This window comes from Thunnus thynnus, chromosome 22 (genome assembly GCF_963924715.1).
Source record: "Thunnus thynnus chromosome 22, fThuThy2.1, whole genome shotgun sequence".
NCBI lineage: Eukaryota > Metazoa > Chordata > Actinopteri > Scombriformes > Scombridae > Thunnus > Thunnus thynnus.
The window spans coordinates 21,430,071-21,441,094 of record NC_089538.1 but is presented as its reverse complement, the minus strand read 5'-3'; the positions used below and the strand labels follow the sequence as shown (position 1 = coordinate 21,441,094).

The following is an 11,024-nucleotide window of genomic DNA, read 5'->3' as shown; positions in this document are numbered from 1 at the left end:
AAGGAAGTCCAATTGAGAATTGGACATTGAGCATATACAGTGAACCTGAAGTCCACCACCATAATATTTCAGAAACCACACAGTCTGCAGAAATATTATTTCATTTCTTTTTCCTGTTTTTGGCCACTTGTCATTAATTATTTACCTCCTTTGGCACACACAAAAGACTCAACATTTTGGCTACTCAACACAGACACACCCGCTTCCTCGTTCCCCCAGTGTCCACATCTTCCTGCCCCTTCTCCAGATGTAATTGCCTCAGCTTGTGTGTTGTCCTGATTCATACTTGATCCTGAACCCTGCCAGGAGGACCTTCACGTAACCTCATGCAACTTTGACACCACACAAGACATCAACTGAAGAACCAGCCACCACAGAATCAAGACCCCAAGAAGAAGTTTTTTATATTGGTTTTTGTCGTGATTGCTGTGATTCCTGTGTTTGTTGCGTTTCATGTTAAAGATTTGTTAGCCTGGAACTCTGGCTGATAAGCCAGCTAGAGGAAAAAAAGTGTCCCTAGTTGTAAAGATTTGTTTCCCATTATAATTTGTCTATATACAGTCACTCTCACCATGGTTTGACTGTACCAAAGACATTATGGAAAAATGAAATCTGTTGTTTTTGTGGACCTGCTGTTCAGCATCAACATTAGTCTACAGTTATTTCATACATACACCACACAACAGCGGACAATGGGATTGAGTACTCAAGGACTTGACAGACCCAACAGACAGCGAGGGACTTAAAACTTTTTCTTAAGGCTACTGTAATGTGTTTAATAAAAACATCTATATAGTCAGACAATCACAAAATGGCAACTATGATAATGAAGCTGATAGCAGTCGTGATGATGTTGAGGCCTGTCTAAATGCTGTCTTTGTTGTTTTGACTACTAGGATTGGATCTCTCACCAGAACACCAGCCTCCACCTTGAGAGCTGCAAACTCCTCCGCAGACAGTCAGTCTTTATTATTTCTTCTTTTCCTCCTATAAAGGTCTTGTTCATTAATTATTGTTTAGTGATGATTGCTTTCGTCAGAATATTGGTTGGCAGTGATTATTGGGGGTGCACCACAATATTTGAGACTTGATCCTCTTCTCCAGGACTGTTTGTCACTTCTGTATTAGAATTTGGACATCAGACCACAACATAAGATTTTTGGCAGATAAATTTTACATATCTTGGGGGAGAGTTTATGATGATGAACTTTTGCTTTTGGTACAACGTCTCTCTCATAGTGGAGCAGCTTTCATAGGTCTTTGCTAATGACTCCCAACCACTGTAAGGTCTCTCATTGGCAAAAAACATTCCTTGAAGAACCTCTGTTCTTTGAAGTTTGGTGGCACTACCCTTGTGTTAATAAATTTTTTATGATAGGGCTCTTCAAGGAATCTTTTAGTGGTTGTTATCTCAAGAAACCTCGTAATTCCTCAATACCTTTTAACTTAAAGATTGTTGCCCATTTAGAAGCACTTTAATACTGCCTGGCTTTTGTTTTTTGTGTCAAAATGTGACTTATTTGCTATGTTAATAGGCATGTTTGAATTTTTTTTTTTCTTTTCAGATATCCACAGTGGGATGGTGAGGTAGCATTCGGGCCAAGGTACATTTCTCAGTTTGTGGAGATGTAGCAGCCACACCATCTGTGAACCAGTAACCTGCTGATTTTGACTGACTTTGTCTCATCATTCATATAACCTTTTTTATACACTGTTCTCTCCAGTGTTGTAGGCAAGGATATCAAGCCCTCCCCCTCAACTTCTGCACAGGCTACCCATCATCGTCACCAGAAAAGCAGGCATGGCAGCCACTCCCATTCCCGCTCGCCCAGTCCACGACGTCACCACGGCTCAGAGGGTAGAAGGGAGAAACGCAGGAGCCGATCACAATCACCACACAGCTCTAGATACACTCACAGGTCTGTGAGACATAAATGACACAAAAATGGAACATCAGGTTCTACTGAAAATAAATTCTGACATAAGCAGTAGCGTTGGTGAAGATCATGAAATGTTTATACAGAACAACGGAACATCGTTACCCCTTGAGAAACCTAGAAAAGTTTTTGCCAGTTTTTAAACTATCAGTAGATTAATTGCATCATTCATCCGCACTTCCTTCAGATCTCGTTCTCGCCATCGTTCTCGCTCGAGCTCCCCTATCTCTTCATCCCACCGCCATCGCTCACGTTCACGAAGCTACGAGAAACGATCATCACCACGAAGGGGCTACGAAAGACGATCGCCACGGAGGAGTGACGAGAGACGATTGTCACCAGGGAGAAGCCGTGAAAGACGATCGTCGCCTACAAGAAGTCACAACAGGCGACCATCACCAAGGAGCCAAGAGAGACGATTGTCACCACGGAGGAGTGACGACAGGCGTTTGTCACCAAGGAGGAGCCAAGAGAGACGATCACCACCACTGAGGAGTGACGACAGACGATCGTCACCAAGTAGGAGCCAGGAGAGATGGTTGTCAACTCGGAGGGGTCAGGAAGAGCGATCGTCCCCAACAAGGACACATGAGAAAAAACCATCTCTCATCACCCCTGACAGGTCATCTACCCAACAAAAGAAGTCGAGCAGTGCAGAGAGACTGGCTAAGAAACTGCTGGAAACATCAGGTTTGAGAAATTGCAAACCTTTTTAAGATCAGGACTTAAATAATGATTCTGTTCATCAAATGTAAATTGACTTACAACGTTATAAAGCTATATGCTGCTAAAATGTAGTGTAATGTAATATCCATAGTTTTTTATTGTAGGCTTTAATAATGCATAACTGTCTCTTCCACTCCAAAATTACATGTCAGCCAGCTCTGGATGATCCTCAACCAAAGAGTAGAAGCTAAAATTGCTTTCGTTTCAATATTACCTTATTGTTCAATATTACCTTATTATTCAATCAGTATTATTGTAGGCAAATCATGCATCTCCTTTCTCCCAAACAAACTGTTAATGCTGTTTTGTGGGGGTTGTAAAGACTGAATGAACAATACTTACGGCAATTATGAGATACTGAATGCAAATATAAGTAACACTTTTAGATAAAATGATAATGATTTTAGATAAATGGTAACTCTACTTTTGTCTCTGTCCGTCTAGCTGTCCAGTCCCTGTCAAACCAGTCTGATCTGGAGGCTGTGGTTAAAACTCTGGCTCCTGCCTTACTAGCTGAGCTGGCAAAGATTAAGTCCTCCACTTCCTCTTCCAAAGGAGGAAAACGCTCCTTACCTCCACACTCTACAAGTGGAAAGAAATTGTCCTCTGCTGCTGCTGCTTCTTCATCCTCCCCTTCTATAGCAAAGAAGAAGGAGCCGACTAAAGCGAAGCCCAGTCTGCAGAAGAGCGAGACAAGTCCCTCTGCAAAGACTAAGGTATGTGCACACATTAGTCTATTAATTTACTGGTGAAATTTAGCAACAATCAGTCTATCATCTTGTGAATAATATCTTTCTCCATGAATGACTGAAGTCACTCTCAAATGACACAAAGATGAGTCATAAAGGAGTTTCAGTTGTAAGTTTATGGTGACCAGATCTTCATGTGGTTAAAGTTGCTTCTCTCTCTCTTTTTCAGGCTGGTAAATCCTCTCCTCCGACTATGGTGAAGCTAGATGGGGTTCATAGTACTATCTCTCACGATGATGTAGTCGCTAATGTGGAGCGCTTTGGAAAAACGAAATCAGTTGTACTGTTTCGTAAAATGCAGCAGGTATGTGTATTTAAAGAGAAAATACTGTGTGTGTGTGTGTGTTTCTGCCAGCCAATCGTATATTTTTTAATGCTTCAACTTTCTTAATAATGCAAAATATAGTAGTTTTAGCTTAGTTAGTTTGTATTTTGCTATTTGGTATGACACTTTTATCCAAAGAGTGTCTGTAGGATGTTCATAAACATGTGAATCTAACCCCAACACCATCACGTCATCACCTCATGTAGGCAATTGTGTGTTTCGAGAAAGAGGAAGATGCAAAGAAATTGAAGAGCAAAAAAGACCTCACCATGAAAGGATTTCCAATCACTGTTGTCAAAGAGAGGGTACTAAACTTTTTTGTCTGCTCCTGAGACTTAAATATATTAACATTTGTCTACTGTAGTTTAGTCATGTTAATATTCAGATTAAAATTTGTCCGATCTTTTTACTGTTTACAGGTGACTGTTTCTAAGGAGCAAAAGAAGCCCCCTCAGAGGTAACATATTTCATACGGACCTCTTTTTTGAGCAGGGCTGTAGATTGTTTTATCTTATCATACACATTTTAGTTCATTTATTGCTTATTTAATGAAGTTTTTTCAAAATTTCTTTCACGTCGGGATCTTTTTAGACATACACATAGTATTAACTTCACTGAGATTAATTTCATGACAAAAAAATCTGTATATTTGTGTGTTGATTACTTGCCATTAAAGTAATTTTAAAGATAAATTGCACAGTCCCAACAAAAAAAGAAATGTTATACCGTTATGAAAGGAAGAGTTTATTTTTATGCACTGTGCAGTAATTTTGTACATGATGGTGTCTACTCCCTGTATGACAAATATCATTCATTGTTCATGTCCTGTTCACCAATATTTGAAGGCTAATACATGGAATATGTGTTATCCAAGGAATTCAACTCTTTAAGGACAGTTCTATCTTATGATTAACGCCATGTATAAAAAATTAACCCCTTGCACCTGATTGATAACAATTTTTAAATATTTGCACCTCATCTTATTGAAATTATTACTCAATCAAATCTGAATACATAGACATGATACATATATTGATATATCAACATCCCCAATGTCTATCATCGATCAGTGTCTATATATCTAATTTGAATTTATAGACAAAAGATGCTCTTTGTTTTTTTTTTGTGGCATTTCTGGGTTCCCCAATGTATTCAGAAACTTATTCTGTCATGTAGTAACTCTGCTAAAAAGCCTGTAAAGCCTGTTCTTTTTTTGTTTTGTTTTGTTTTTACAGAAAACCTGCCACATCCAGTGTCTCCACACCTCAAACCACCAAATCCACCACCAGCACCACCAGAAAAACTCTCCTCGCTACACCTAATATGCCTCCGCTTACAGTGCCTAATAAGAAAAGTGTTACCAAGGGTCAGGCAACTGTCACTAAGGCAAAAGTCTTGGTTTCCAGGGCGAAAAATGTTTCAACAAAGCAGAGTGCCAAAACGGTAAAAACGGGCAAGGTGGCTGCAAAGGGAGCTGTGGCAAAAGTTTTGATAGAACAAAAGCCCACGGCTCCAGAAAATCCACCTGATGGTGGTGTCTCTAAGCAGAACCTTGCACCTGAAAAATCTGAAACCAATGTTGAAGAAACAGTGGTTGTTCTGAAAGAGACAGACGAGGTTGATAAGTCAACAAACACATCTGTTGCTGAATCAAGTAAAGGCACAGAGATCGTCATTGAAGAAAAGGCCTCTGCTTCCAAAGCGGAAACAGCCTCAGCTATGCAGAAACCCACGACTCCAGCAGGCACATTGGATGCAGCAGGAGCCATGACACAAGAAAAGGTAGAAGGAAAGCCTACAAAGACTGAAAGTATGCCACCCAAATCTACAACTTCAGAAAATCACCATGATGTACAGACTTCGAAGCTGGAAGATTCTGATACCAAGATTCAGGAATCTGTAATGGTGCAGAATCATGCAGCAGAGGTTGTTGAAACAGCAAATGTGACAGTTTCTGAACCTAAACACCAAGCAGAACTTGCCAAAGCTGATGTTGAAGCAAAAGAGGTTGAAGACACTGAACCTGTGGAGCCTGGTGTTAAAGACGCTGAACCTATGGAGCATGATGGTAAAGACACTGAACCTATGGAGCATGGTGGTAAAGACGCTGAACCTATGGAGCATGGTGTTAAAGACGCTGAACCTATGGAGCATGGTATTAAAGACGCTGAACCTATGGAGCATGGTATTAAAAACGCTGAACCTATGAAGCATGGGGAAACAGGAGTGGAAGTGGCAGAGCCCATGGAAGTTGAGAGATGTACTGAGGGCAACAGGGAAAAACCAACAACTACAGAGGCTGTACCTGAAATTTCAGCAGCCAAACCCAATGAGAGTCCACCACTCACCAGTACAGTTGAGACTCAGCCAGATGTTTCTCTACCAAAACCTCTTACTATTCCAACTCAGAGCACGGATGCTACTCCTGAATCATCTGGAGACACCAATACTCAGACCCCACAAACTGACATCAAAAGTCCAGAAACCTCTGTCACAGCTTCTCCACAGGTCCAGCAAAACACCCTGCCAACACCAGAGTCCTGTGGACAAGAACCTGAGACAAAGACAGATAGTTCACACATGGAAGAGCAGGTGGCAGGAAGCCCAGTTGAAGCTGCTATGGAGACAAAGCTAACGGAAGGAGGGGTGGAGACAAAAACAAAGGAAAAAGGTATGTTGGATACCAATTAATGGATGGATTGTTAAGTATGTTAAAATGTGGAATGTAGATGTAATGTACTGTAGATGGTGTTTTGTAGGAAATATTTAAGGAGTAAGGCTGCGGTATTTTAGATTTTTGTTACTGGCAAGAAATCTTACAAAAAGACCAAAACCAACAATATGTTAAGGCCAAAACGCACTGCTGCCGAACAGCGCTCGTCAAAACAACCACCCCAATTGTTTTCTGCGTTCAACCCCAACGCCCGCAGCAACTAGGTGTGCGCCACACCACAACAGTACATGCCATACAGATATTCATCTTTATTCACTTTCATCCTTTGAAGATCCTGTGACTGCAGTGAAGACACAAACGAATGCTACTCCAGTCGAGGATGCCTCCAGTACCTTGACTGAGGAGGACACATCTGTCCCAACTGCATCAACAGCTGCGGCGGCGAAAGAACAGCGACCGACAACGTCCACACCTTGTACAGCTGCAGTTACACCTCTGACTGTCGGGGAGATGGTGGAAAAACACCTGCATCAAAAAAGAATACGTAAATATATCCGAGTAACAGTGTGTCTGTCTGTCTGACTATCGCATCAACTTAATTTACAGTACATTAAAAATGTCCGCATGTGATCTCAACACCTACTTTTCTTTTTCTCTCTTTTGCAGATTGCCTCAAGAAAGATACCTGCTTCTCACCAAATGTAGGTTTCTTAAAATCACCTGCATGACCTAAAATGTAGTCATTCATTTTTACCAAAGGCATAAATTAAACTTGGAGGTAGGTTTTGTTGTAGAAAAGTGAATTTTGGCTTAAAAAGTGGCTCTTTGAAACACTTGGATCAGTCATTTCCTGACTATGGATTCCTAGAATGAATTAAACAAATTATAGACATATTTGTTTAAGATCATGTAGGGCCGCCACAAAGATAATTGCCAGTATTTTGATAATAGATTAATTATTTGACAGATTTTAAGCAAAAATGTCAATACATTTCCTAGTTCCATCACCTGGATTGTGAGGATTTGCAGTGTTTCTTTGACTTATGTGATAGTAAACTGGAAATGTTTAGGCTTCGGACTGTTGGTTAAACAAAACAACCAATTTGAAGATGTCACCTTTGGCTTCAAGATATTGTGATGGACATTTTTCAATTTTCTTACATTTTGATCAAGCAACAGTGAATCAAGGATATAAACAACAAAGTAATCGATAATGAACATAATCAACTTAAATCAACCATGCCTCTCATTGTTTTCTCTTTCTGTCTCTCTCTATTTGTGTAGTTTCTCTCACTTTCAAAGAAGCAGTTGTTCATAACCAACCTGCCTAAATATTACGATGGCTGCTACACGGAGGAAGACCTCGCCAAAGTACTCATGCCTTATGGATTTCAATATAAAGAACCCAACATCTATATTGTTCCTCAGACGCGCATGGTAGGCACCAGGGTTAAAAATCTGCATCAGTTGTGTTTATGAATCCCATGTTTCTGCTTTTGCTCTTCAGTCCTTCCTTGTGGGGATCACTTTTTCCAAAGTTCAGTGTCTAATGCATTTTTTTTTTCATTTTTTTTTTAATTTAAAAAAATTTTGAGACATTTTTTGAGGCTAATATGGAAAATCCCACCAAACTCGTAACTTGCAGTTCAATGTGGTAAACATTCATTGGCTCATTTTAGACATGACATTACATTTTTCCATACATATTGGGATGGCTATATGAGTACCATTATTATTTTTACCACGTGAAAAGATGTGAAATTCTAATGGCAAAATAATTTCTACTGAAACTAAAAATATTTGACCATTAACACAGTAACAGTACTACTGCTGTCCAATAGCAATTAGTATAAATGGCACTAATAAATGTGTTTCTGGGTTTCCTTTCAGGCCTTTATCGCCATGCCATCAGCGGAGAACGTGCAAAACATTATGAAAGCCACCAGAGGGAAGCCTTTCATTTTCAAGCGATGTGCAATCCGTCTGTATGTCGTGGACAGTGGCATCACGACGACAAGGGTAAGCACGTACACAAACCTACATTTTTATCGTAGTTGTTTTATTGTATGAGTTAATTTATTGTTGCACAAATAAGAATCAAACAGACAAGCAAGAAGAAAATAAATGTGCAGGGAGAGGAATAAAACCAAGAGGGCCTTATCGATTACCTAAATCATATACACACATAAATATGAAAGAAAAAAACAAAGTTACACTGTTAAAAATAGAAAACAAAATTATAATATGATAAAACCAAAATTAAGTGTGTTTCTTGCACAGTAGGAAACAAGGGAGGAAAAGGCTTTCAAAGGCTTTCTCCTGGATGCTGATTTCTTCCTCGTTATGTAAATCAGGGTAGGAGATTAGAAACCAGAAACCAGACTTTCTTGTTCCTGAAGAATGTATAACTGGGTTTCTAATTGGCTTTTACATCTGAGTATGTGTATGACATCGAGATCATTACACTTAGTGATTTACAGTAGCCAGTTTACTGCAGTGGCTGCCTGATTTCCCTGAGACTTAAACTGATTTTCACTCAGATTTTAATATGTGTGAGTATGTTGTACTGGTGAAGTATTTTTGACACTGGCTTCTCTGATGTTTCTGTTTCAGATTGGATTTTATAAATCATTGATGAAGCTGATGAATTCTGTAAGTAACACACACATTTAATTACTCATCATTCTTTAAAGGACTCAGTGGCTTTTCATTTTGTTGGTAAATGTAATTTATCTCAATTTTCACTTTAAATACAGTCCTTCATTTAACTGTTTTAGATACATAGCAAAGTCAAAGCTCCCCCTCGTCTCAGTTTGAGTTTTAGGGGTCATCTTCTGTGCTATTATCTTAAAAATATATCAATAATGTGATTAAAGTCTGTGAACAATCAACAGTGATGCTAAATGATTCACTTTTTTCCCAAATGTATTAATTGCAGCCATGCAGTACATTTTATGAGTGTCTCTCTATCCTCTTGTTAACTTTTGCTCTGGATTTTCACCCTCTGTTCTTTATGCAGCCTTCGTTTGATGACGGAGCGAGAACAGTCTTCATCAAGAACATTTCACCAGTTGAGGCCCGGAAACTCAGAGAAGCTTTGAAAAAAATGGATTTTGTCATAAACTACCTGCCTCTTCTCAACAAGGTATAAACACACACACACACAATAGATATGTGTTAGTGACTCTAAAAAAGAGTGTTTGTTGAGGCTATTTTTAATCTGGGTCTCTACTGGAATATCTTTACATGATTTACAGTTCAGAAAACTCCTCATTCACCCTACATAGTCAGTACGGTTTCGGAAATGGAGACTTTTGAAAAGGCTGCTGACCCCGTTTTAGTTTGAAAACTCTGGGATTGCGTTTTAGTCTGGACAGGCGGAAACGGAGACTGAGAAACGATGACGCTGACACCCACGTTCGCCTCCTGACTTTGACCATCTTTATCATAGATATCCAGCATCATCGGTATATAAATAACAGAACACACCCGTGTGTGTGTGTTTTCCAGGTATTTGTAGAATTTGAGTCCATTCGTGATGCAGATCGGATAGGAATTTGGTACAGCCTCCTGAAACAACCTCCTGGCTATGAAATCCACAGGCTGAAAGTACCACACAGCGGCTGTACATCACTACGTAAGTCTCTGAGAATTTTTCTTTTTATTTGCATACAGATACAACAACATAAAATCCTAAAAAGAAAACATGAAGCCTTTGTAAATATATAGACAAGACGCACTGACCGTTGCTTGCTTTTTTTCTGCAGCGCCAAGACTTCCTGAGAAAGCTCTGCCGGACAGCAGCGATGCTGTTTTGTCTATCCCATCAATAAAATTTGGCGTTCCACAGGGTAGCATTTCACCATTTTGGGTCCCTTTGACAACTTATCCCTTCCTGTTCCCTACCATGTCTCCCTGGTTCACCATCCCGGGTAAGAAATCGTCATATCGATGAGTTTAGGGTCGAAATGAGATTTAATAGTTTGAAATTGCCAAATTTAACATATGTAAATAAAAGCGTGTTTGCTTATTATTATTATTATTTTTAACTCCTAGATTACCTGACAGTCAAAGAAAAGGAAGACATTGAGGTAAGCCCATTTCTCCTCATAGCCACACACAATTTTGCTGCTTTTATTTGCTGCTAGTTTTTATTTACATTTGATTGTCATTAATCCAAAATAACATACTGTAGAAATTTAGAGCAGGAGTGGTAGTCTCCACCTTCATGCATCTGTCCAACAACATAAAAAACGTACTATATTTGACGTGAAAAATTCCAAATGTACCATAAAGTTGGATCAACATCTGTCTGACACAGTGTCAGCAAGGTATTGGGGCTTTTCTGGTCACTTAATCTCAAAATGCAAGCATGAGTGAAACTTTTAACTTTAAGTCTTGTGTCCTGTAGAAGGCCAACCATCAGGGTGACATGTCCCCAACAATCATGTTGACCGGTTTGCCAGTGGACTGCTACACACAGGAGGACGTCGCCAAGCTGGTCTGGCCGTATTTTACAAAACGGAACCTTCACTCCCTCTACTACAACGTGACAGTCTTAACACTACAGAGGAGGGTAAGGACAACACACTGCAGACTGTTACACTCTTGTT

At 39.6% G+C, this 11,024-nt stretch overlaps 1 protein-coding gene across 3 annotated transcripts in view; it reads left to right on the top strand.

The window, feature by feature from the left end:
• Positions 1-11,024, top strand: part of LOC137174707 (microtubule-associated protein futsch-like) — a 48,167-nt gene that overhangs the window by 27,500 nt on the left and 9,643 nt on the right. For all 3 annotated transcript variants that reach the window (XM_067580161.1, XM_067580160.1, XM_067580162.1), the window contains exons 3-21: positions 897-958; positions 1,566-1,604; positions 1,725-1,919; positions 2,125-2,627; positions 3,108-3,379; positions 3,582-3,716; positions 3,944-4,042; positions 4,157-4,194; positions 4,973-6,408; positions 6,743-6,955; positions 7,078-7,112; positions 7,696-7,848; positions 8,302-8,430; positions 9,025-9,063; positions 9,431-9,556; positions 9,922-10,048; positions 10,179-10,343; positions 10,468-10,502; positions 10,823-10,987. In XM_067580161.1, the coding sequence (XP_067436262.1) occupies positions 897-958; positions 1,566-1,604; positions 1,725-1,919; positions 2,125-2,627; positions 3,108-3,379; positions 3,582-3,716; positions 3,944-4,042; positions 4,157-4,194; positions 4,973-6,408; positions 6,743-6,955; positions 7,078-7,112; positions 7,696-7,848; positions 8,302-8,430; positions 9,025-9,063; positions 9,431-9,556; positions 9,922-10,048; positions 10,179-10,343; positions 10,468-10,502; positions 10,823-10,987 (3,966 nt within the window). The remainder of the gene's footprint in view (positions 1-896; positions 959-1,565; positions 1,605-1,724; positions 1,920-2,124; positions 2,628-3,107; positions 3,380-3,581; positions 3,717-3,943; positions 4,043-4,156; positions 4,195-4,972; positions 6,409-6,742; positions 6,956-7,077; positions 7,113-7,695; positions 7,849-8,301; positions 8,431-9,024; positions 9,064-9,430; positions 9,557-9,921; positions 10,049-10,178; positions 10,344-10,467; positions 10,503-10,822; positions 10,988-11,024) is intronic.